This window comes from Antennarius striatus, chromosome 19 (assembly GCF_040054535.1).
Source record: "Antennarius striatus isolate MH-2024 chromosome 19, ASM4005453v1, whole genome shotgun sequence".
Lineage (NCBI taxonomy): Eukaryota > Metazoa > Chordata > Actinopteri > Lophiiformes > Antennariidae > Antennarius > Antennarius striatus.
In genome coordinates, this window is record NC_090794.1 from 11,907,501 (window position 1) to 11,934,956 (window position 27,456).

The 27,456-nt window shown below is 40.0% G+C and overlaps 1 protein-coding gene across 4 annotated transcripts in view; it reads right to left on the reverse strand.

Annotated features, from left to right (window-relative positions):
* Nucleotides 1-27,456, reverse strand: part of itsn2a (intersectin 2a) — a 43,619-nt gene that overhangs the window by 9,937 nt on the left and 6,226 nt on the right. For 2 of the 4 annotated variants that reach the window (XM_068341771.1, XM_068341772.1), the window contains 19 exons: nucleotides 16,908-16,978; nucleotides 11,711-11,803; nucleotides 11,520-11,583; nucleotides 10,973-11,148; nucleotides 10,605-10,826; nucleotides 9,315-9,420; nucleotides 7,127-7,269; nucleotides 6,814-6,877; nucleotides 5,983-6,120; nucleotides 5,792-5,898; nucleotides 5,442-5,704; nucleotides 5,204-5,353; nucleotides 4,982-5,122; nucleotides 4,801-4,888; nucleotides 4,570-4,709; nucleotides 2,735-2,877; nucleotides 2,253-2,655; nucleotides 336-502; nucleotides 197-257 (listed from right to left, as the gene is read on the reverse strand). In XM_068341771.1, the coding sequence (XP_068197872.1) occupies nucleotides 197-257; nucleotides 336-502; nucleotides 2,253-2,655; nucleotides 2,735-2,877; nucleotides 4,570-4,709; nucleotides 4,801-4,888; nucleotides 4,982-5,122; nucleotides 5,204-5,353; nucleotides 5,442-5,704; nucleotides 5,792-5,898; nucleotides 5,983-6,120; nucleotides 6,814-6,877; nucleotides 7,127-7,269; nucleotides 9,315-9,420; nucleotides 10,605-10,826; nucleotides 10,973-11,148; nucleotides 11,520-11,583; nucleotides 11,711-11,803; nucleotides 16,908-16,914 (2,676 nt within the window). In that variant the 5' untranslated portion in view covers nucleotides 16,915-16,978. Of the gene's footprint in view, nucleotides 1-196; nucleotides 258-335; nucleotides 503-2,252; nucleotides 2,656-2,734; nucleotides 2,878-4,569; nucleotides 4,710-4,800; nucleotides 4,889-4,981; nucleotides 5,123-5,203; nucleotides 5,354-5,441; nucleotides 5,705-5,791; nucleotides 5,899-5,982; nucleotides 6,121-6,813; nucleotides 6,878-7,126; nucleotides 7,270-9,314; nucleotides 9,421-10,604; nucleotides 10,827-10,972; nucleotides 11,149-11,519; nucleotides 11,584-11,710; nucleotides 11,804-16,907; nucleotides 16,979-23,344; nucleotides 23,534-27,456 lie in introns of those variants that run through there. The other 2 variants (XM_068341769.1, XM_068341770.1) reach the window with 2 other exon arrangements.

A 27,456-nucleotide genomic window follows, 5' to 3' on the forward strand; every position in this document is an offset into this window, starting at 1 on the left:
GGCTCCAGCTCCCCAAGACCCGCTAAGGTTGATAAAGTGGTTCGGAAGATGAATGAATGAATGAATACATGAATGAATGAATATCATTTATAGTTGTGGCAGAGATTTATGGGACACAAATTGTTTTCTTCTTGTTGGGGGGGGGCAACAGAAAGTAATTGAGAAGCACTGAAGTAAATGGAAGTTTCCCTCTTACCTGTGAAGTTTCTGATTGGACAAGAACACTGCTGTCACTCACTGCCTCCCCATCTGGGACTCTGGTTTGGAGAGATGTGACCATTAGCATAAAAACTAGCTGACAATAATATTATTGCAGTAATATTTCTGTATGCTACCTTTTATGAACTACTGGCACAGAGGATAATTTCCCTGGTGAAGAAGGGGCAGCATCGGCAGTACAAGGTGTGGGACATTTCTCTGCATAGCTCTGGGGGAACCAGCCCCTGTTTCCACGGAAACTGCCGCACAGCCAGCCAGGCTCGCCGACGGTCTGCTCATCAACCTGCATCATGGAAACGTGGCCCAATATGTCACAATCAGAAAGTTAAGATGTTCCTAATCATTCTTTTGGACCAAAAGTATGTGTTGTGGTCATGGCTGTGTATATTGTGATCATCACAAATGATTACATATTATGTATAATAAGGCTTAAAATATTCAAAGCATACTAACTACCATGCTATATTTTTGCTGTGGGTTTTGCAGACCGATAGTATGTTTCCATCATTTTTTAGAGCATTAACAGACATTCTACTCACAGCTCTCTGGGTTCTTCTGGTCTCAGTAGGAAACACATTAACAGCTATCAAATGAAATGATTCTAACCACTGAACTCCTTATATACAGCTGGAAATTGACAATTCTGTTTGAAGTGTTAATATAATGAATTAATTATTGACAATTGAATTAATTTGGCTGGAGACTACAATTTCAGAATGAAATTGGGTTTTTTGACCATCATCTCCAGTGAGTCTGACTGCAACTTCTGAACAGCACATGACACGGTCCACCCTGGAAATGATGAAGCATCAGAGCCATTCATTTAGGATTATTTATGTATAGCATGATGAGCAGGATGGTGATGCAGTGGTTGTGACTGTTGCCTCACAGCAAAGCATTTCTGGGTTCAATTCCTTTCTGTGACTTTGTATGTTCTCCCCGTGTCTGCGTGGGTTCTTTCTGGGGTTTCCTGCTTCTTCCCTCCTCCAAAAACACGCAGGTTAGGTGGATTGGTTACAACTGATTGTCTGTACATGTGAGTGTTGACTTGTCAATGAACTGGTGTCTCATCTGGGGTGTACCCCGCCTTTTGCCCATAGCCAGCTGGGATAGGGACCAGCATGCCCGATATCTACAGAGTGGATAAGCGGTTTACAAGAAAAAAGGATGGATTGCTTGTGTTGTACCCTCTCTTTTTCCAGACCTGCTTTCCAGATCTTCATATGGTTTTGTAACCACAACAACGCACAACAGGCTGTTAGTGTCGTAGAAAAGTCTAGTGTCGTAGAAAAGTTTTTCACAGAAAAACAAGTCCAAAGTCACTTATAAATAGCACCACGGCTTACTGTATTATAATGAGTGATAAACATTACAACAGCAAAGGTTATGCTCAATTAATCTACTTAAGATCGCTATATAAAGTATATAAAAATTATTACTATGATAAATTCTTGATATTTTATTGACTGATGTGTAATTTTCTATTTTTTATGACTGAAATTACAATCTTGGCATCCACATGTAGCAGCACAGAAGCATAAAATAGTAGATGAAGTAAAGTGTTCTTCAGTGCAGCCACTGAGTGAATATACACACTTACAGAACACCAGAGGATATTTCTTTAAAAGACAGTAAATGTTTAACCATTATGTGAGACACCAGTATAGACAGTATACTGTATATTATATTGAATTCTTCTACTTGTGTGTATGAGTGTGACGTTGTGTGTGAAAACTAATATCACACAGTGTACCTAACAGAAGTAACTCACATGTACAGTGTACGATATACGTTAAATATTTTTCACCAGATTATTGCAAACAGTGACCACATGTGGACCTACAGGTAGTCCTCAACCCACGAACACAATTGGGTCTGACAGGATGTTCATAAGCGGAATTGTTCGTGAGTCGTTATTTATTAAATTTCCATTGGTTATTTGCATATACAAATGTTCGTATGTCGGATGTTCATACCTTGAGGACTACCTGTACAGTGAGGGTTCATATGGTAACAGTGTGATTGTCTCATACCTCTATAAGACCGTCTGCCTCCACACTCAGCTCGTCTTTGTTTCGGGCAGCAAACGAGTACAGAGCTCTGTACATGGTCACCCTGGGGGGCAGGGGGGCCTTCAGCACTGGCTGCTGACCCAGACGTTCCTCCTCTGCTTTCCTCCTCCTCTCTATTTCCTCTTGTTGTTTCCTTTCTTCCTCTTCCCTCTTCCTCTTCTCCTCCTCCTCTTCTCTCCTTCTTCTCTCCTCTTCCTGCGCTCGTGCCTGCGCCGCCCGGAGGCGAGCCTGTGCCTCCCTTTCCTCCTCCTCCCTTTGTCTCGCCCGTTGCTCTTCCAGGAGCCTCCTTTGGCGTGCCTCCTCTTCTTCCCTCTCCTTCTTTTCTTGCGCTTGTCTCTCTTGCTCTAACTTTTCTTTTGCTTGCCTGTGGAAAATAAATGCAACTTTTGTTTTTTATATTAGTTAAATGTCATGAACACTGTCACGTGATTCTTCGCACTCACCTGGCTGCCTCCTCTTCCTCCTCCCTCCTCCTTCTCTCCATCTCCTCCTCTCTGCGTCTCTGCAGCTCCTTTAGTTTCTCTTGTTTGACTTTGTGTAGGTCGTCCAACATAGCCTGCTGCTTCACCTGCTTCTCCCTCAGCTCCTGATGCACAATCACACAATCATCTACTACTTTGACAATGCAGGGATGTAGTGATCAACCACACAGGAAACCGGAACAATGTAGCTGATGAAAAGTACAAATATTAACTTATTATTACATTATTATGTTTCACAACTGATGGAAAAAAAGAGCCGGCCTTTCATATAAACATGCCGTGTATGTGTGCAACATATCTATTCAATTTTTTTCCTCAATCACATATTGTGTACATTAAGCATCCACTATCAGTGTGCGGGTTTGTGTTTGTGTGTGTGTGTGTGTGTGTGTGTTTGTGTATTACCCTAAGGGTACATCCTATTTCCACAGAAAACATATGTTGATGCAAACCCAATGGAGACAAAATAGTGAAAGAAAAATATGGCACCAAAGCAAATGCTAAAGACTAAAGAGCAACAATACGTAGAAAATAATCACAGGATGAAAGGAGAAGAAATTTGTGGTTGAATGGATAACAAAAAGCAGAGACGAATAGAAGGTATAATAGAATGGTGATGAAGCTTGAGAGGTGGAGAGAGACAGAGAGGGGGAAAGATAACCTTGATGAGGAGGAAGAGCTGACTGAGGCAGGCTAGTAGAGATAGAAGGCCCCGCAGGATGCAGTCATCCATGTCACCCAGCTATGACAGAAACACACAGTGTGATGATGGAAGGTGGGACACGGAGGGAGGGTAGAGGATAGGATGGACAGAAGGTTAAATATAAAAAAGCGAGATCAAGGTAAAGAGACACACAAAAGAGAAATGAGTTGGATGAAGAATAAGTGGAAGAAATGGGTCAATAACAGGGAAAGAACAATGAGAGATTGAATAATGCCAGATATTAAGACAGTTGTCCAGGTAAGCAGAGGGAAAAGAGAAGGAGGACAGGAAAAAAGGTGTTACACCATTTAAAAAGCAGTTAAGAAAAGAAAACTATTGAACAAATCAGAAAAAAACAGCAGTAAAACTTGAAGTTGTAATAATAATAATAATAATAATAATCCACCTTTAATAGTCCACACAATGGGGAAATTATGTTTTCCTCTCCAGTAAGCAGTTAAGTAAAATTCTGCAGCTTCAACTTCAAAGAAACTCCTTGTTTTTGATTCACTCCAATATAAATGTTTTAGAAAAGAATAAAATATAACATTAAATTACTTCAGGTTCAGAATATTGGTGCCATCATCAAATAGTGATACCTGACCTTAAACATGAATTCCAGCTCTAACATTTTTGACAATTATTTGCAGGTAAATGATGACAAACAGACAGATAGCATAACAAAAATCAATTATTTCTGCTTCACGTGATGAACTCAACACATGACTAAAACAGTTTTTTCACCAGTCTGCTTCTTAATATTTTAGCTCGGCATGGAAAATATTTAATTTCAAACACACAATGAAATTCATGGCTATTCACCTCTAAAGAAGACTTAAGCAAATTACACAGTTGCTTGGCTAACACTTGCACTTATGCATCACAATATTCCAAATCTTGAACTTCTATCTTCCACAAAAATCGTATCGGAGTGGTTCAACTGATCGACAATACGTAGAGTACGAGAAACATCCCTGTTTGACATCACAGACACGACATCCGACTACATTCTGTGTTCTGTTCCACCCCGTAGCTTCCTGACCCAGCTTGTCAACTCTTTCCTACATCCTTTACCTGGTGTGTGGCCACTGACCTTCAGCTCCCTGTTGTACTGCTCCATCTGGGCCAGTTTGTCTGTAGTCTCTCTCTCCAGAGTGTCAAGCTGACCCTTCAGTCTCCGGCAATTTACACCTTTCTCCGTCACACTCTCCTTTAAAGAGGTCAAAGCCACCGCTATAAGAAAAAAGGTCAAAACTCAGAAATAAGACAGGGAATTCCAGGACTGATATTATCACTGTGTGTTCATCAGGTTTTTGTCACCCACAGGAATGTTTGCTTTGGCTGATGGTTTGAAGCTTCTCCGTCAGCTTCTGTTGTTCTGGAATCAGCTGTGAGAGCTTTTTCTGCCAGTCCTACGGTAAGCAGAACATTTTTAAAACAGGAACAAAACAATGTCTGAGACTAATTTAGATGAACGTCCTCTGGGATGGAACCAAACATTTAACCTCAAACTGAAGCTGCAGAGCATTGATCTCTGAGATTCGTGCATCCCTCTTCTGATTGACAAGGTCCACCTCTGCCTTCAGGATCCACCGCTTGCTCTGTGCGTCACGAAGCCGGTCTGAGATCTGCTTGTGCTTGTTGCCCTGTTGGATGGAACAGCTGACATTGATGTGTGCCATAGTTTCATCAACTCTGGAAAAGAAAGGTAATGTATGCAGTCTCACCACAGCCTCCAGCTCCAACTCTAGACTCTTCTTTTTGGCTTTGAGGTGGGAGATCTCTTCCTGTTCCCCTCCTTTCCTCCGGGTCAACTCCTCTTTCTTCTCCCGCTCCCACTCCTCCCGCCGTTGGCGCTCCATTTCTTGCTTTGCTGCCTGCAATAAAAAAGGAATGGCATCACCATATACAGTATGACAACCCATACATTCAGCGTACCACAGGTGAGACTACTTCACCACTCACCTCCTTCCTCTCCAGCTCTCTCAGCCTCTCCTCCTCCCTCTGTCTCTCCAGCTCTCTCTTCCTCTCCAGCCTCCTCTCCTCTTCCAGCCTCCTCCGGTTTTCCAGTTCCCTGGCCTCTCGTTCTTTTCTCTCCTGAGCTTCTCTCTCCTCCCTCTCTCTCCTTTCCCTTTCCTTTCTCTGCTGTTCCTCCAAGGCCAGTCTCCGTTTCTCCAGCTCAGCGTTGCCCCGTGCAAAATTCTCCTTCAGCTTATCCTCAAAGGACACTAAAAGAGGACGACGAGAGCAGGATGATACAGAAGAAGACCAAAGGTTTTACAATAAAACATAACAGTGTGCAAGCGGTGCCATACCATTACTCTTGATCTTTTGTGCAGGTTCTACCTCTGCTGTGTCGATTAAGCAGGGAGTTATGTAGGGCACAGTTCCATTAACAAGCTCATTGGACTTCATTCCTCCCCTGAAATAAGAATAAAACAATTGTGGTTACAATAAAGACTCTACTCAAATACAGTGTGCATCCATTTCTGTGGGTATGGGCTACCTGAGAGAAGGAGGTACAAGGTCATGAGGCAGCGTAAGGGGTAGAGGTCGGCCAGTTTTAGCCATGTCCACCAGATGCATGGCCAGGATGAATTCATCCCCCTGGAGACGACCATCTTTATCCACATCTGCCAAAGTCCTACGTTTGCAATATGTAGTAAGTCCCATTGTAAAGCAATAAAGATAAGGTCTATAGCTTTTATGGCAAAGTATCATGATTTCAAAGCAGCACAATTTTCTTAAGGGGCAACACTGAATAGTGTTGCAAAAAGTTGCCTATTTGCATACAAGACAGCCATGGAGAAACATTAACTTTAATTTGCAGTCAAGTTTTGTCCACCCAGCTCCATGATTCTGTCTCCCTTGTGCTCTATTTTGGTTTCCACACACTTCTGAGGGGACAGCATATGGTTCATTAGCTGCTAAATGCTCCAGTATGCTTAGAAGCTAGTTGCTAAATATGTCCATTTGCTGATGTTACATTTAAGACACAGATGGTTTATAGGACTTTTGTTTAGCAAGAAAACAGCTGAATGTGAAGTGCAAAGCCCTGAGCTTATAAAAAAAACTATGAGTGAAAGGATGCACAAATTGACTCTTTAATCTGCTTTTTAAAGTAAAGTCAAAATGAAGCGTGACAAAGTCACACAGTCAGTTTTGGGGATTTTACTTTTGTTATACAACCAGATTTGCTGGGGGGAAAAAAGGGACTGTAAAACATAAATCAAATATAATTTGACAATGATTCTTGACATATACAGTCCTGAAAAGACTGGAAATGAGCTCTTAGCTATTATTATTTCAAATGGTGTAAAACACACCTTATACTCACCAGATAGTTGCTAACTGAGTTTGGGTAAGGTTGGACGCTATCAGCGCATTTCTAACTTGAGGTCCTGTGAAGTAAAACTCGCATTAGTGCATCAGAGTGAATCTGCACACAAAAATAATGTGAAAATATTTCTGCATATTGAGCACCTGCTACCTGCTGGTGAGCGGGGTTCAGAAGAAATGAGTGTGTAAGTGCGTGTGTGTTATGTGAAAGCGACCTACAGTTTTCTCTGCAAAACTATGAGGAGTCCTCTCATGAACACCCATGAGAAGCTCATGTTAGGCTGGTGTGTGACGGCGTGTGCATGTCCTACCTGATAAGTAGCCACTCATGAGCTTGTCTAGCGTGTTGAACTGCTGACGGTACTTGAGTCTTGAGGCCTGCGGAACGGCCCAATCGCTTGTGCCCATCTTTGGAGAGTTACTGGCCAGTGACGTGGTGGAGGACGAATTTGAACTAGAAAAAAGAAATAGAGGGGGGTGGGGGGTGTCAGTATGTATTTCAGTGACCCTTTTCTTCCTTGTATTTATACCCTGTCTTCAAAACACGAATTGCTTTGAGATTGCCCAGTGCTATTTCTCATTTAATTAGCTGTAGAGGAAAATGCTTCAAGTGACCACAATGCAGCTCTGTATCCCTGGGCAACGCTAATCAACCATCCTGCTTTTAATAAAAACAATACCTCTGCAGGAATAACAAGAAGGATGGGCCGGGTGCGTGATTGTCACTGGATAAGAATGTAGTTTTTTCATTACATGGTGGAAACGTGCAGTTTTCCACTGAAATTGAGAATGTGTTTCAGGACGACAATGGGAAATGTTAAGTAGGATCCACCCTGTGCCGGAGGATTTATTTCTCTTTGTGTGTGTGTGTGTGTGTGTGTGTGTGTGTGTGTGTGTGTGTGTGTGTGTGTGTGTGTGTGTGTGTGTGTGAGCCAATTAGTGATTTGTCTGTTGTAAAAACTTGTTATTGGTCTGGAAGCAAAAGCAGAAAAACTTACCATCCATCATCAGTAAATAAACACACGGAGGACAAACTTATGGTTGGATGGTTGATGTGATGGGGGTGCTTGTTGGATCAATATTGGTATTTGACTCTCTGACACTCTCACTGCCTGTATTATTACTTGCTTACCACCTACACCTGAGGACAGGACTTTTTGTGTGAAAAATCGAGCGACTCAAAAAGAAAGGAGACACTACTCTTATCCTGTTTCTACACAAACACCACGAGAAGGAGAAAGGATATCGGACACGACTATTGTCTTTTCAAAGGGAATCGGGTTCATTGTTGAAACTATACAAACCTACCAGACTCCGGTTCCTTCTTTTTTACTCCTCAGTACATCTACTGTAACTATTCCAGCCACGCATAATATCACTTCACTCAAAAGAATAATAAATGAAAAATGCACTGTTGAAGACATGGAACTACAAAACCCTCTGGCCACAAAACCCATCTAATATTTCAACTTCCTTTTTTGAGACACCAGCGAACATTGATTGTTGAACATGTCAGTTTGGTCTATTAGCATTTAATGGGATACGATTTACAAGCCACACATTATTCATACCAGTCACTTAATCAATAGTGCATATAACAAATATGTTCCTTTGCTGCATTTATTTTTAATTATCATTTATTTTTTTCTTTCATGTTAACAGTACCATGAGTTTACAACCATTCTAGAGCACCTGCCATGTCCTTTGAGCTAAATGTTAACACGATACTATGATCCCACTTCCAACTCGAGCACATCAAAGCTAATAGTTCACAAAAAAAGGGATTAAAAAAAATCCTGAATCCATGCCAATGTCCAGATAAGATCACAATCTAATCACCTCTTTACCTCCTCTAGGACCAGCTGTCCAATTAATTAAATTAAAATTCTTCCAATCTGTTGGTTTGACCTGCTTCCAAACATACAAGCAAACACATGGTACCTGTTACATAACCTCCTTCAAGTCTCTTTGGTGGAGGTAAACACTACCGTTGCCAATGCTCATTACGGCAGAATGTTTCTTCATGTGAATATTGTTGTGGTTCCAGAGGAAAAGTGTGTTCACATTTGAACAGCAAAAAGTATGTTGAGTATTACAAATCAGACTTATTAATGAATTAAAGCAGTGAATGAGTGGAACTAGTCATGGTTATAGCAGCAGGCTAAAACTGAATTGTAACAGTGAAACCTACAATGGGAAACCCTGTTCTCCCTTAATGTGTATAAATCTAAACAAGTTGACTTCCTTCTTCTTCCAACTAGAAGATCTGATTTCTAAATGTCTTCCTGTTCTCTGTTATCTGTTCCATCTCTGCTCACATCCTAAAACTCAAGCACTGAATTAAGATACTGTACACAGTGGACTTTATAAATCCTCTCATTATTCTAGAGAATTGGTGTAAATACTTTTTCAGGGGTTGACAGAGGACATTTCAAATGTGAAAACAAGCTACTTCATCAATGCCATGTCTTACAGCAAGTATTTACAGTCTGGTTTTACCTGCTGGATCCAAGGTCCAGGAGAGAGTTTGACTTTGACATGCCGGTGGATGGAGAGAACACCATAGGGGAGGAGAAGCCAGAGACAGGAGGTGCTGCTTGCAAGGCTGGAGACAGTTAGTCAATAAATACTTATAATTGTGCAAGTTAAAAGACAAATGAAAAGACAGTTTGTGAACGCTTTAGTGTATGCACAAAAACACAAGGTAAGTGCATTTGTTTCCTTATGCATTATACAAACAACACGCAACAGACATGCAGCGTTCAATTGCCCTTGAATGTGTGTAAATCTAATCTTATCTCCTCATAGTTTATAGTCGCAGCACAGAGCTCAAGCAGCAATGCTATTGACATTTGGCTAAAAGCAAAGTGATCATGTTATTTTCAACCCTGCACGAAACAGATTTTGCCTCAACAGCTGTGGACGTGTTAGATTTACAGGATATATCAGATACAGCAGTCACGAGAGGGCATAATGTTGGAGGGAACAACAAATAATAGCAGACATTTTATAGTTGGTATTTTTCATTTCATTGACAAAAATGGTGGTTGAAGTGAGAAAGTGGACCCTAAAGGATTAGAGGTGATAGATAATGGATGTGTAGATGAATGGAGTTACAGCTACTGCATTATAAAGTGACTTCTACTCCATACAACAAAGTACATAAATGTTTGCTAATGAAGAGTTAATAAATGTTTAAAAGGTGACAAAACTCAAAAATAATACAAACAGGAAATTGCTGTATGCTTATAGTTTTATAAGCACATGAAGAATCTGGTATGCTTCAGAATTATTGTGATTAAACAATTATTTATGTTAATGTCACCAGTCATATTAATTCAGTTTGATGCTCTTAACATTTAGCAGTGCAATACAAGTAGTGTTATTTGTCGATTCCCAGCTTTTCAGTTTATTCAGCAATGAGGAATGAAGTTTGCTTAATTGGCAACTAAAAATTTTTAAATGATTTTTAAAAAATTACTATTACTTTTTTAAAAATTTGAATCTCTAGTTAGCAGGTTTTTTGGGTACATCAACTACATGAGACACAGTTTGTGATGTGTGCAAGCACACACGTACGAGAGTTTTATAATTCAATAGTGTCATAAAAACTTACATCATTGACAATTTAGCTTAGCAGAATATGTCCAGAACCTTATTTAGCTTCATTATTTTGCCCTCTAGATCTAGGGTCAAGTTCCAGTGAATTGACAATAAATCAATAATCAACATCTATGTTTATTTGTTTATACAACGTGCAAATCTGAATGGTTCCAGTGCAGAACCAACCTGCATTATTGGGAACAAGAGGTGCAGTGAGGAGGCTGACGTTGCCATTGGGGAGTCCAGAACTTCCTAGGCAGTTGATGAGGGGCAGAGTCATCGGTGTTGGCACCAGGGGTTGCATAGAGAGCATGTGGGGGTTAGCCGACATGGGAGTTAGGATGGGCATGGCTGACATAGCTGACATAGATGACAGACCAACTGAAAGGTTTGGCATTGAACCCATTCCTGTTAGGAGGAAATAAATGTGAATATGGAAAGATCAACACTATTGTTTCAGACCAACAGGTTACTTTCTCCTGAACCATTGATGATTAATACCAAGCAGCTTAGAGATTTGACTGTGGGTGTGATATTCTTGGGTAAATTTTTACCAAAGCGCGCTGATGATGGGATAGTGGAAGCAGAGTTGGAGGCGGGAGATTGCTTCATGATGATTGGCAGGGAAGATGGCAAATTTTGCCCCTGGAGTTTCAGTTTAATGAGTTTCATTGCAATGGAGAACTCCAGTCTGTCCATTTTCCCATCATTGTCCATGTCAGCCAAATGCCTAAGGAGGGAAGTGAGAGAGAAACGAGCTATAATACGATCTGTTCCCAGTAAAATGCACATTCCTAATTTTATTTTTCCTCTACTGAAACAATAGAGAATGTGTGTGTGTGTCACCAGAAGCACAGCTCTGGTGCAACTACAGTAGCGTAATTCCCAAAATCAATGCACTCAAAAACATACAGTACACACACAGTTTCTCCCCCCACATAGGTGGGACGAGAGGCGATGAAGGAAGTTAATAGGAAACAGGAAGTTCAAAGAAGGCCAAGAAAACCAAGCTGAGTAAAACAAAGGTTAGACCTTCTGTCCTACTTGCTTTGACTTCGCGACAGGTTATTTAAGTTGAACATTCTCTTGTTTACTGCTCACCAGATCTCAGCCAGGACACAGGGAGGCAGGCCAGATTGGAGGAAGAACTTTCTGGCTTGTTCTCCTGTGGACAAACCAAAGTCATTGGAGTTCTCAATGGATGGACATTTAACACAACTGAACTTCTGATGACACTTCTACGTGTTCGTAACACGCAAGTGTTTGTTCTGTTTATTATGAAAACAGCCTACCTGAGACATAACCCAGGATAGGAGTGAGGCTGTCAAACTGTTTGTCGTGTTTCCCCCTCTCCTCTGGAGTAATGGCCCACAAACTGACCCCACCTGCAAAAAAAAAAAAGAACAACAAACAAAACAAAGACAATTCTGTCTTTTGAAGGTCTAAACAAGAAAATGCAGCATGACTTTAGAGGTCATGCAACTTCTTGTTGATTGAGCACAAAGTGATAATGAACAGAAATATCACGCAAAGTTTCATGACAATCCATCAAGTCCTTTTTGAGGAATCCTTAAAATAGACAATAATGCAGACAGACGCAGACTTTGATTTCTGACAGTTATCGCACAACAGGTCATATTACAACAATGGACATTTTGCTGTTTAATTAACAATGTCAGGACTCTGCTCCAGTCATCAACAAAAAACAAAACACAACAGCCAATCGAAATTCCATGAGGCAAAAATGCTCATCTAAATTCAGAATACAGTACATTTTTAACTTCATCATCTAAAAAGTCCGCATAATCTCCATCGATATGAGTTATTCCCCTCAGATGAAACCACTTTAAACCAATTCCTGACGATTAATGTAAATAAAATGTTCAGTCAGCGTTTTCCCACTCTGCACTGATCTTGCATGTCTCAAGGTAAGTTCAGGGTTGGCCATAAATAAAATATGAAGGTCTGCCGTATAAGGGATGTGAAACCCAGTTCTTATTCAGTTTTATAAAAATTGAAGAGAATGAAAGGTCATAATCTGATAATTGATCAAGCATAAAGAAATTAATGAAAACAATCAAATCAAAACAATCTGGGTTCACTTCCTTATTTTTGTTGGAACCTCTGAAACAAATTTAAGATAATTATTAACTATATGGACAATATTCTAACTTGAATCATTCCAGTTGGTAATGACTGAAAGACTAAATACACAGATAGAGAGACAATGAAAGATACAGTGAAGACAGAGCAGACGGAGTGAGAGTGACACATGTAGAGGAATTCAAATTATATTAGAGGAGTCACTGTCTAATGAATTAGAATCAGAAGGCCAATTCCATTGGACGCTGAATCCACAGTTTATTTCTCATATCATCTTGTCAATCACATCTCCAATTATCTCTCTGTCAATTGATATTTCAGCTGTTCTCATCAGCTGGCCATTTCCATCCATTATCACAGAGACCCACAATTATAATTAACCAGCATGGTGCTCCTTTTTGAATCTGATTCTCTTTACCTCTATTTATTATTTATGCTGCCTTTATGCACACTCTCCAACTCCAAATCACTGCCCAGTCTGTGCAACAGGTTCATCATTTCATCTACCTCATTGGTCTCAACAGAGGCATCAGCCACCACCACCAGCAGCAGCATCTGGATTCATCCTGCAGCTCTTGAGGCCAGACACTATTTGAGCACAATGTTGCTGAAGCGACCTCTGACAGACTGATTGTCACACATCAACTGCTTTGACCAATAACTGTCCTCACTTCAGACATTTGACTCTCTTGATCAAACTGCATTCACAGGAGAACTTGTGTAAATAAAAGTGTTTAATAACACATGCATGTATGTGAAGAGAAAAGTGTGAAGAAAAGCTGAACGAGGGTTTGAACAGCTCAAATTTAGATCTCCTCTATTCATCGCTGGGACACACTGATGAATAGAGGAGTTGCTCTTACTGGGTCATGAATGATGACCCACTACAGCTTCATCATTGTTTTGTCAGCAATGCATGATGGATAGTCTAGTCGACAACAAAGTGAGGTCTGTAGTATAACTCGGTATTTGACAATCCTTTGGGTGTAAATTATTCAGACAAGTTGAATTGTACAGATTTGACTCTATAGGTTTGATCCCAGCGTACAAAATGTACATCAAGATGTTTCGGAGTATTTAAAAAAACCAGGTTGGTGATAAAGTTAGTTTTGAGGATTCTGGTTGCTCTGGGTTCATTTAAGGTGGATGCTTGGATTATTTAGGAAAAAAGTGCAAATTTAAACATTCTTTCAATGAACAATGAACTCAATTACATAAACAATACTGTATACTGGATAGATAGTGTAACTATATATCCAGAGCCACAATACAGTACCATATATCCTGTATGAACACCTACCATTACTGCAGTTTCAATTTTAATTAAAGTTTAACACAATTTGAAAGACTCCAGAGGAACACGCATCCTGCTGCTTTTCCTTTCCAGACGAGTCCCTCTGGTGCTGCATTGCTGGCTGTGATAATATATAAAAGTTACATTAGAATTGATTAATACTTCCATTAATGAAGAGTAATATTACTTTGACCAACAGATAGATGCCTAGAATACAGATGAATTCTGTAGGCCTAATTCTGAGTTATGTGGATTAGAAAGATTGATTTGCAAAATAATTTCAATTCTCTTATTGCATAAGGTAAACTGTAGTTAATAAGATGTATAAAAGCAAATGCATGTCTACTCACTGATTATGGCTCTGCCTTCTAATTTAGAAAATGAAATCATTGCTGTGGAGTTGAGCAGAGAGCTGCATGAAGCATGGGAACAGATTTTTTACAAACTGGATAAGGTCACCCATCATTCCTACTGGACTTCAGTAGCTGAATTTACAGACCTATTTGATTTTCAGACCATAAATGTAACTACAAATCCATCGGCAGTAAAGACAGAGTGGGATGGACGAGACAGTCTCTCATCATTAACTTCAACAGACACAAAAGATTCTCTAATTACCACTGAAATAACACCTCTAGACAAAAAATGTGGTTGTAACAAACTAGCTGTAATGTAATTCTTGGTTCTGTTAATGGGGTGTATTTCTTTACAGGCATGGTATCTAGGCTGTGATTTATATACAAACTTCAGGAAATGCCACCCTGCCCATGATGGAACTTCCTGCTCTGCTCTAACCCAAACACTGCAGTGAGCCAGAGGAGTCCTTTGTGAGCAGACTGGAGATTGATTTTTACAAATCATAACTCTTTAAGTTAAAAAGGAGGAACACATAAAACTTATTAACAGATAAACTGCCAGCTGTTTGTCACTTTGGCCACAAAGCCAAACATCAACATGTCACAAACTCCTGCTGCTCCAAAGTACTGAGCCAACACCTGCTTAGGTGTCTGTATTTTCACAGCCAAAGCCAACATTACCAGCTCAGTATCTGACCTAGTTTGTTGTATTGTCAGCAAACTGCAGCCATAAAGAAGGGAGAGTAATTAATCTTGCACAGAGATGTGAGTATTCTTCACATTGTCTCCTTGGCTTTGACAAACCCCATTTTGAAGTCGTTGCAAGTCAGAAAGGGAGGAGATATTTAGCACAGCGCCACTGGGACACGTAGCTAGCAAGTCCACGTCCACAGCCTGTCAGCTGATCCAGCGTCAGCGAGGTCTGAATGATCTTTGGGGCAATGCAAAGCTTCTCACACACGAGTGGAAGAACCCACAGGCTTCCCCTATGACCTCACACTTATCTTGCAAATAAACGGACACTCACCACAGGAACAGGAATCATATTCTACAATCTGTACTAAATCAGAACTTTCAACAATTGAAAAAAAAATTAAAATTATTGATAACAAAGTGGTGCTTGATATGGATATGAAACATCACGTTTTGGTATTCGGATGCTTGCCTGCTGTATAACCACACACTGGAGCAGCGTTATGTCACCGTGCTTTGTTCAGTGTAAATAAACGAAGGCGCCGACCCTGGAGAAGAGTCTTTGTTGTGGTGACACAGCGTGATCTCTATATGAAGAGGGCTATAGAGACTGGAAGGAGGTGAGAACAGACAGACACGGTTCAGAAGTAGCAGCACTTCTAAATATCACTATTTAACACGTAATACCCTCAAAGATCCAAGTGGAACAACATTTGGCTTTAGAGGGCCTGTCAGCTGAATATTCCTCTGCTGGCTGCGGTGACTTTCCTCCTGAATAAAAGGGATTTGATTTTTATTATTATTTCTCATAATTTTCAAGAAGGAGAAAAAGATCTGCCTGGAAATCTAATCACCTCTTTATTGGTTCAAGTCTCACTGGTGGAGGTGAGGGAATAAAGAACCTTTCAGCCAGGACTAAGACAATACAGCTCATGATCCATCCACAGGAAAAAATATTTTAAAGTGTACTCTTCTGGAATAGTGTGGATCACAGTTCATTCTCTCAGCAGCTGGAACATAAAGAGCCTTTGCCTTTTGTGGTTTTGCTTCCTGTCAGCATACGTGCTGTTGTCTAGGTGCTGTATAGTTCTGAGGAGACGCTGGAGTCAAACCTCCAGACACACAACAACGCTCCTCTGAGGGAAGCCACATCAATCCCTTCAAAACTATTTACACATCAAACACGTAACCAGAGGAAGATGAGTCAGGTACAGTGGATGAACAGTTTCAACGTGCTGCTTGATTTACAATCGGACTCATTTACAACACACTCTGCTCCTCGTCTGAAAGTGCAGAATGGGCTCCATCTGTTTCAGAAAGAGAATCACTTTTCTCCTATCATCTATCCAGTGGAGTGGATTCTAGCAGAGCACAGTTTTTGGGCTCGGCTTTTTGTTTAACTGTAGAATTAGGCATGAGGACTGTGATGCAACCGACACACTCAGGCTTTCTCTGAGGCATTTCCCACAGAGGCCCCGAACGAGCTGCAACTACTGATCCAAAGACTGCGAACAAGAGGATTACCACGTGCACGCACACAAACGAGGCGATTCTATTCCACGCCAAGGACAAAAAAAGATGCATCACTCTCAGCATGAACAGAAACAGTTTGCAAATGGTTTGCAAGTACTGTGTTAAAATGATTCATCTATTCAACCCCTAAGTTATAAAAGATAACTGAAAATTCTTGCTAAATGTCACAGACTGAAATGTGGGTTTACTTGGAGTCTGACCCTTCACATCAGTGCCAGATCAATATGCTAATTCAAACATCAGAGCATCATTACTGAAGCAAACACACCATCAGGAAAGGAAGACGAGCACATAGAAATAATATAAAGAGGGGACAAGACACAACTGCTGCTTAATGGTCAGCACTACCCTCTGTTTCTCCTTTTTTTGTCTGCTATCTCTCTCATCAATCTATTCCTCCAAAGCTTACCATTCTCCCCAAGGTGCGTATTTACTTCCCATGGACAAACAACTCCTTACTCACAAACAGAAAACAGAAGCACATCCGAGACAAAAACAAGGTGTTCTTACTATTCATGGCTGCAGGTGGAGGGTGCTGGCAGCGAGGGAAGTCCTCCGTCAGCTGACTAGCTCTCAGACATCTGCAGGGGAAGAGAGAGGGAGAGTGAGAGAGAGAGAGAGAGGAATAAAGATGTGAGGCTGAGCGTTAGGGAGGAGCGGGTGTGAGCGAGGAACACAAGCACGCGTGTGAATCAAGACAACAAAAAATGTTCACGCGTGGAAGGGGCAGAATTAAAAAAACAAAACAAAACCTGCCTGATCACAAAGGAAGGAAAGAACACTGAAAGGCCGACATGGTAAGGGATGACAGAGGAGGGGTGGTACAGAGAGAGGATGGTGACAAATTGACATGATGAATAGAAAAGAAGGAACAGCAGAGACCAACACAACAGAGAGAAGCTGGTAAGAGGAGAACAGAGCTGAGGTGATGATGATGATGGTCTGGGAGGAAAGGAGCGTCTACCAGAGTGTGTTCCTGGTTCGCTGATGGCGACTGAAGCCTTCATGCTTCAGCATACCTTAGTACATCTTTTTGTCTCCAGTCTTAACATGACTGTCATTTGGGTGTGTGAGTACAGTACTACACTAAACTTTGGGAGTAGAAAAAAAAATCAAAGGTATGTAAAGAATTATCTAAGCAACCTGTAAAACATGTGCAATTGTATGGATTCAAGAAATAATATGAAAGATAAAATATTACTGAGAATTATACCTTTTAAAATAGGACATATTTTAAAAGGTATCATATCACAAAACACAATTATGTACAGTATATTGCCAATAATATTTTATTTGTGCATATTATGTATTTACATCACAAGTGTGTGTCCTGAGGGTGTCGCAGGGTCAGACAGACCCTCAGGTTATATGCTTCCATTGGAAATTGAGGGATTTTTCAGCACCACAGACAGGCCTGCCCTGTATCAATCTCCAAAAGGTGCCGGGTCTAGTCTACTGTTTCCTGTCCTCATCATTTTTCTTGCTGCTCGTCCTCTTCTTCTGCAGTAGTTACTTAATCAGTTTCAGTCCGGTTGGTGTGACGGTACAGTCCACGTTTTCTGGAGCAGTCAAACTCACTACATCTTCAAATTCGCTCCAAGATAAGTTTCCGGTCCTTCCACTGGTCCACAAGCTCTTTCAATTCTGTCACATCCTCTCACTCTCTCTCCACTAAATCTTTATTACCTCTACAAAAAAGGAGATTTTTTTTCCAAAGGAGTCTGCTAGGTGGTTGCATTACATGATCACTCAATTACACAAACTCAACAGGATGGACTTTTACACAGCATCCAGAAGAAGGAGACACATGTGGGGATTTTGTACGTTTTTTGTTAAAATTTTCCGTAATTAACCAAAAACCCTTGAATTTTTTTTTTGTTGCAAAACTTTGTGTTTTGCCATTCTAGCAGGTTACACAACAACCTATAGCTAACAAGTAAGATTTTCCCCACCTGTTGGATCTGATCAACCTCCTCTTTTGCATTCATCAAAACATCTCTCACAGTTTTTACCTCACTTCAGTCTGTACTCCATCCGGGCCATTTCAGCCACTCTATTTCTTATTTATTCCTCACTCGAACATCCATCACCTCACGCACAACTCCCACACAGTTCCTGTCATCCCTTCCGCTCTTTCCACTCTTATTTAATATCACTCTATCATTGCCTTCCCTCTATTTCATTCCCGATTCCCGAAGGACAGCCTGTAGTTGCAGTTACTGCTGCATTTGCCTCTGCATACGTTTAAAGATATGCAGGGGCATGTGATGTTGCATAAAAAACTTGTTTGTCAAATGATTCCACCAAGGCTAGCTGTTTATTTTGGGGCTGGATCCTCATCTGGTTTAGGCCTGTCACTGACAGCTGATCTCTAAAGCTTTTATATACTTTATACTGTTTGTTTGAAGATTGAAGATCTTTAATGGTAAATCAATCTTTTGAGCAACACCCCAATTTCTGAACTCAAACAACTGCCTATGTAGCTGCAGATGATGCACCGCTCGTAGTGAAGTCTAATGGCATTTATGACAAGGCTGGTATCTATTTAATTCACCGTGCGTAGATTCTTAGAATCCCTTATGTAAACACTTTGTCTGAGGGTATTTAGCTGACTCTGCTACGCCTCTCATGCACAAACACTTTTGTAACCATAGGTGTGTGTGTGTGTGGTTTCAGTCACTGGACACTATCTGCTGTTGGCTATGCAAGAGAACCTCCTCTATTCAAACACAGACACATCCTGGATGAAACAATGCAGAATCAACACAAGGTCCAGAAAGAACAGCCTCTTCATCAACAATGGCTGCACCTTCAGAGGCTCTCAACAAACTAATGCTACGCTCAAAGAAGACGTGCTAGAAACACTTAAGGTACTACTGAAACAAAATTATTTTTGAATTATTTTATTTTTAGATCTGACATGCTAGTTCTGCTAAAGTATTGAGTTAAACTTAAAATATATTGGAATTAAAGCATACACTAACATAACACGTCAGTCTAAATTCATTTCCACCAGCGTTCAGACCTCGGTGGAGAAAAAAACACACCTGGGAGTGAGTGTAGTATGTACGCTCCCATTTCTATTGTCCCCAAGGCATGAAAGACACTGAGAAGCACTACTTCATGCCAAATAAGTAATATTTGTATTTGTTCACCAGCAGTTGATGAATAATGAACAGATGATTCACATTATGGCTCCTTTAACAGACAGATTAAATCCATCCGAATTATTCTCAATCTGGTGGTGGGTAGTGCCTTTGTCTCGTAGCAAGAAGAATCTTGGGTTTGATTCCTTTCTGTGTGCAGTTTGTATGTTTTCCCCATGTCTCTGTGGGTTCTCTTCAGGTTCTCCGGCGTCCTCTCACCTCTAAAAACATGCAGTTTATGTGAGCTGGTCACACCAAATTGTCTGTAGGAGTAAGTGTGAACTTCAGTGGTTATTTGCCTTTTCTGTGGTCTCTCGATGAGCTGGTGGCTCCAGGCTCCAGCAGACGTAGATGAGTGGCTAAAGACGAGCCGATTGGGATGGATGTACGGATGTATGATCGTAGCTACATGTTATCGGCAGCATCATGTCTCTACCTCTCCGTGGTCATGAAGTTTGACACAATAAATTTACCCACTCTTCAAATATAGATTTTAATCACCCACATCCAGATTATGATCCTAATCTGGATCTAATTTTACAGAGTGGAGGAGCATCACTCATCGCCTGTACCTGGGCATAATCAGCACCAACAGTACTGAGAGTTACCGTGTGACATAAAATTTGAATAATGACTCCTCAATTCCTCTGTTTTAAGCAACGATAAAGGGTGGAATAACTGGTTGGTGTTAGGGAAAACTAATTAAGTCCATAAATGTAAGGTGAAAGCAATAGTATTAAATATTCTATAAATCATCTTAACTTATCTTATGTCATGACAGAAGTTACATTACATCCAATCAGCAGTAGAATTACTGCGTGTGCTTGAAGTTGACAGTCAACTTGTGCAAGAACTGGGAATCAATGAACTGGTAACGATACACTAATAAATTTTGTTCTCTGGTCTTGTAACAGGTTCATCTGGCTTGTGCATGTGAAACAACGAGCTATTTTCCTGAATTATGAGATAAGTGCAGCAAACAATGAATTAATTAATTCTATTGACACACCAATCCAAGGTCAACAGTGAGCTTCCACATTTATAGTTCATTTGGTTGGAAAGATTCATAATGGAAAGCACTCAGAGAGTGTACAGTATATCTCAGTGGAGGGCATTGTCAATAAATACAGACAATACAGTTTTTTTTAAATATTTTTGTCACTGGAAAAAAAATCCAGAATTTTGTATATTTTTTTGCAACTTTTAGAGTTTTCTTTGACAACAAAACAAACAAATATAATGATCACAAAGAGTGTTTAATCTCTGGTTTTATTGAATGATTTATTATTTTTCCACCTCTTATGCTGGCTTCTGTGGCGGTAACAAAAGCCAAACACATATAATGAAAACATCCTTTTTTGTCCTGCTCTAAGTGTATGCTTACATTTAAAAATGTGAGGCTATGTGTAGCACTTGGACGCTTTTTAATCTGGGAACAGTGAGAGATGCTAGAACCCTAACCGTAACCTGCTGCACTGAGGAAGAAAATGAATCAAAGGATCTTTGACTCTGGCCTGCATGCTGATCGACACCTGTGTGCGACGCACAGGCAAGGTCGGATGTGTGTATCAATGTGACGACCTGTGTGCTTGAGTGTGCCTGACATACACTCCTCACACAGAGAGGGAGCCTGTTTGGGTAGACGCAACCCAGGAAGCTTTAGTAGGCCTGTGGAAGAAAGAAGCCTGTGTGTGTGTGTGTGTGTGTGTGTGTGTGTGTGTGTGTGTGTGTTTGCATTTTGATCCTATTCACAAGAGCAGAGAAATACAGATACAAAGGCGTCCATACACCTTCCTTTGCTTTTCTGCAGTCACAAAATGTGAATACTTTCACCAGAAGCATTTGGTCTCATATTTATCCTTTTGACACATTAATGCAGGGGGTCAAACTCATTTTCACCGAGGGCCACATCAGTTTAATGGCTGTCCTCAAACGGCCAGATGTAACTTATAAATGTAACTAAATGTAACTCAATGTAATGCAAAATACATACATGCAACTACTCCTTAATGTTAAATAACTTAATTTATTGCTTATCAAGTTACGAACGTTAGTTACACAGAAAAAATATGTTTTTTTGCTTCTCTGTTTTAACATAAATCCTTTTAATTTGTCAGGTTATTAAATCCACAGAACTCCATCAATCAAGGATCAAACTATCCAGTAAATAAAGAAAAATAACATCAGACACAAGTGAGGACATTAACTTTGTTCACAACATTTTTGTCAAAGTTAAAATGGGTTTAATTATTGCATTTTTGGGAAATGTAGTTTTTGGTCAAAGCACACTTTTGACCTGCTTGTTTTTATACACTGACCTTTTATGTTCTCGCGGGCCGCATAAAATGATGTGGTGGACCACATTTGGCCCCTGGACCTTGAGTTTGACACATGTGCATTAATGGTTCAGTCGATGCTCAGAAATTCAGCTAGTGTTATTTTCTTAACACTCTATCTTCAGTACTCAGCAGTATGTCCGACCTCAGTCTATACTTGAACATCTTTACTTCAAGAAATACATTGCTGTCAATGCAGCATGTACAGTCACACCACTGTGACTCTCATATGAAAATGGCCACTGAAAGCCCATCAGCCTCCACTTACATGATGGCACACACTTGTGTGCATTACATGTCTATGTGTGTTATGCAATGGTTTCATCTTTTGCAACAGCCCCTGCAGGGATAAGACCAGGTGTCATAGGAGCTGCAGATCAGATGGACTTTGTCACCTCAGAAAGGAAAGCCACCTTCTCTCTGTTTTCACTGAGAACAGCAAAACACACACAAACACACACCAAGCAGTCTCTATTATTAGTCTGTGCTGCAGCGAACGAACTCAAAGAAGAAGCAACTGGGAAACTTGTGAGGCCTGATCTCAATGAAGAAAATCAGTGATGTTTAGAGAAAAGACCCCACACCACCTGTAAAGCTGGGCGCAGAGGGATTAAAGCTGGCAAACATTAGGTGCTTTTGTTGAGTTTATGACATAAAAGATTAAAAAAAGATAATAACACTAAAAGGAAAGTAAGTGTAATGCCATACTAAATCATGTGAACTACATAAAGGTCTCTGCATGCCGACTCCAATAAGGATCACACACACACTTCCCAATGGGCAGTTCCACAAATGTCATATTATGTTACACATTGATGTGACAGCCTATAGCTGAACACTGCTCATGAAATGCACGTGTATTTTGAAAAACAGCATAAACTACCACCAAAATTACACCCTATTTATGTCAGGTTTGAATATGATACACTCTCTCTAAAATAGGAAAGAATTGATAATACAGTAAAAACAATCTGAAAGCCTATTACCTGCATTCACCACAATCAAAAAAACACTTTACATTCAAGACACTTGGTATTATGACATATACCATAATAACGACACAGAAGCTATACGTAGCACTTATGTAGGTCAGTAATAACGTGCTGCTCTTTAAATGTGATCTGGTGTATTTGTTAATAGAGCGTGTGGTGGAACCTTTTCAGCCATATGGTGTTCATCATCCAGAACGTTGACAAAAGATTATCACTCCACGTTTAACGAAAGGTTGTAAAAATCAATAGTTGATTTTAATTTCTGAGATTATTTACTGCGATATAATAAAAATAACCTTTAAATTGCGTTACCCCGATTCGCGTTTTAGATGTATGGGATTTAATAAAGCCGACGTTCTCATTTAGAATGTTTTCAAAGAAAACGCAAGAAAATTAAGGTCACAGCGAGAGCGGATGAGTCCGTGGTCCCCCCCCCCCACTGCTGACCATTTAAATGATTTGTGGTTATTTACCTGTTGCAGTGTCTATGCGGTGACGATCCGACATCCAGCCTGGTAAATGAAGCTGTTTTGAGGAGGGAGGGGCCGACCCTGCGGCCGGGGCTGGCGTGGACTACAAATGGGCGTTTCCAAAGAGTAACAATACGCATGGTGACGCGTTTCCACGCCCATTTTTCAAAATAAAAGTCCTCAGCGATTGTACGCCATAATACCGTGGTTAGAAAACAACTATCATTTTAAAACCACAATTTGTGGCTGTTTCTTTTATTTAAATTGTTTGTACATCTACTGTATATCGAAAATAGACATTATTATTGTTCCCAATATATAGAGTGTGGTCTCACTTTCTGTGCAGTGGCCTTGAGCCTCAAATTTGGGTGAAATTTCTCAACTAAATCACAAGTGCAATTCAATGAGGAATCCATTGTACAGGTTCATAGTAATGCAGAAGAAAATAAAGTAGACAGAATGGTTTTAGAATTTCAAATGCACTCATATTGACCTATTTACACAGATAACTCAACATTTTATAAGCATATTTTTCATTTATAAAAAATATTGCAATGTAAAAATCTTAACTAAATATGATAAAAGAAAGGCCAAAAACAAAAATTGTGTGAAAAAAAAAACTTACAACAGGAAACAAAACACATCCAAAACAAAGTTGAGAGACTTAAACAAATAAAATAAAATAAACTATCAATACAGTAAAAGGCTTGCAATTTTGAGAAATTATTTCCAACATAACTGTGGCATACACACCTTTAAGAACAAAGCCTCACCACACGATACTGACAGCTCTTTGTAAGCCACACTTGCTATTCTTTTAATGAGGCTTCAAGTCACACCACAGTTAAGAGTATTACAGCAAACAGTTAAAAAGTTGGAAATACAGTAAGTCATCTATGTTGTCTGGCAAAAAATAAACTTTTTGCAGTAATAAATGTAGAAGACAGCATCAGTAAAAACCCCATCTGAATGTCAAATACATTTTAGAACTTTGGAGATCTTTTTACTGCGTAAGTACCTTAACTAGAAGTGTATGACAAAACTCCATGATAGTCAGTAAGCACATTGTCTTGCTCTTCTTTTACTGCTGTGATGTCACTCCCATCACCTATGGTTATTATGGAGTATTCCTGTGATGCTGCTGCTTCATCAAGATCTAAATACACTGCAGTGTCCAACTCTGTTTTTATCTTAGTCTCAGCATTTAAACATGCAGATAGCATTGCATGCCCTCCAGATATTTGGGGTTCAGCAAGCATGTAACACTGGATACCTTCATTTTGTGGTTCTGTTTTTATTTTGCCTTCAAAATCTGGATATGTGGTGGTTAAAGAATATCCAAGAGATCCTTCTGGTTCACCGAGGTCTAAACGCTCGACCTCCCAGGGGTTTGACTCTGTTGCGACATACTGATAATGTGGATGGTATTTTTCATTGGTGTCGTCTTCTGGTGTCACATCACCATCATATGGATCATATGCTTCTTCTTTAAACTGCATGTTTCCCTTAAGAGGACTGCAGCAACTTATACTCAGTAGGCCTCCAGTCACATTCAAAGGGTCCATTTGCGTGTCCTCATCATGGGACAAAGATTCGTGATTAGTTTTGACAATTCCAACAAAAGAGATATGATTGCCATTTGATTGATATCTCACTTGCAGCACACAACGACCCTCATTCCTCTTCCTAATAAGTTGTTTCTGGTACATTTTACATTTCTTCTGTTGTATTTTATCCACATATTCTTGTGAAGTATTGGGAGGAAATACAAATGGCAATTTGAACACCTTATAAGGTCTGTCTCGTTTTAGTCGATATTGTTTGACCATGGTTTGGAGTTTGGATGCAATACCTGTAGAAAATTCTAAGCGTCTGTAATACTGTGAGCTAACGTCAAAGTTGTAATCAAGGATGTTAAACACAGTGTCTGGGTAAGACTGTCCAACTTTCTGAGTTGCAAATTTATGTATCTCAAACACCACAGCTCTGGTCAGCAGCTTCAAGTCTAGTTTTTTCTTTTCTCCAGATTTGGATCTTACATCTAAAACCAAACCTATCTTTGTGCTGAAGGGAAAATACTTCACTTTCCTCTGCGGACTTGACTGTGGTTTTATAACAGCGATATATTTACTAGGCACCGTTTCTCTTGCCTCCTTCATTTGTAATGCCAGTTTTCTCTGTCTGATAGTTTCTTTCCTTTCACTACTCTGTATGGAAGATGCTTCTTTGGGTTTGTTTTCATGCCCAGGTAGTCTGCGAGAAACTGGCCGAATTACAAACACTTCGCTGAACCAGGAAATTCCTCCATCTTTTCGTGCTGTCTCTCTGCGGAACATTTGGGCAAGGTCTATGTCTTTGCCCTGCTTACCAATGTTAAAGTTGTGGTCAAGCAGTGTGCTTATGATCTTACTTTTTGTTCCACACAATTTTTTGGCAAAATTAATCACTTCATTCATGATCCCACGAGTTAAGTTATCCCTGTCAATCTTATCTTTTGGTTTATCTATATCCACACACAGGTTCAGACCTATTTTCTTGCAGCGAGGGTAACCGCTCATTATTTTCTCATCTACTTTTGACAAAATAAAAAATGAATTAGTTGCAGGCTTTTGCCTGTTACAGTTTGCATCAGCAGAGAAAATGTCACGTGGATGAGAATGATGCATGGGAGAAACATCATATTCATTCTGACAAAGCTTATGGTTTCGCTCCTGGTAGCATCTAGGGCAGTAAGTAGTTTTGTCATGAGAAGGGTCTTGTATGTTTGTTAAGTCAGGGAGTTCAAAAAGCATTTTCTTTTGAAGAGCACTGTTGCTTTTCACTGTTTTAAATTTCTCCAAAGTTTGATGTCCAAAGGCACTGCGACACAGCTCATTTTTCAAATTAAGATTAAAATTATACTCCAGTATTTCTGTGACAAAATGTTTTTTGGCCGATAGCAGCGCAGTAGCAAAAGCATTGAATTCGACCATGATTCCATTGGTCAGCAATTTTGGATCAAGGTTTTGTTTTATTCCAGACCCTACATTGAAATCAATGCCTAACTTCTTGCATCTTGAGTAAGAATAAAGTGGGCAATGCTCTTCATGAGGTATGGTGAGGATTCGCTGGATGTGGTTGGCCCTCAATATCCACAGCTTTAAATTGAGCTCTTTTTCATGTTCGGTTTCAACTGGGCTGCCCACATTTCTGTCTATACCTGATGTCTGGGAAAAACAATCACTGTGTGCATCTAAATCTGAGTTGCTCAGTGGATCCAGTTTCTCCATCGAAATCTCCTTTTTTGTGCCCTTTATTTTCTTGCAAGCTTTTACACTTGTTGATAGGTTCCTTTGCTCAATTGCAGCAGGAATTCGTGCAAACATGATTCCTGCAAGGTCTGAATCTCCACTTTGTAAACCACAATTGAGGTTGTGTCTGAGAATATCAAGACAAATCTGGTCAAATGTTCCACACAACTTTTCTGCAAAGTTTGTCACTTCAGTCATTGCTCCATTGGACAGTTTGTTGATGTCCAGTTTTTTCTTTGGTTGACTGCTAACATGAAGCTTCAGACCTATTTCCCTGCAGCAAGGATACGGATCTACGCTCTTGTGCGGAATACCTGAAACTTGTTCAGTTTCAGCATATGAAGAATGCATGGAAGGAGTATCACACATCTCCATTTTTGATATGCTACTGAGTTCTGTAATGCCCCTCTCCTCACTCTGTTTTGCCATAATTACAACTGATGTGGGAACAGGAAGTTCAAATACTTCATTAGAGAATTTTACTACATCTTCACAACTATTCAACTGTCTGACTTTTTTCATAATTTCAGACAGGAAAATATTCCTGTGTTGTTGACTCTGAAAGCCAAGGTCGAAGTTATACTCCAGTATCTCCATGATGAAATCCTGCTGGGACGAATTAATTGCTAAAGCAAATTTAGCAATTTCAAGCAAAACAGAATGGGTCAAGGAGTCAGCATTTATATTTTGCTTTGGGCCAAATCCAACGTTGAATTCAAGTCCAACTTTCTTGGACCTGTTGAATGGACCAAACTCTTTGTTTAGTGCTGAGAGGATTTGCTCTACACGGTTTGCTCGCAACTTCCACAAGTTCTCTGTTCCAGT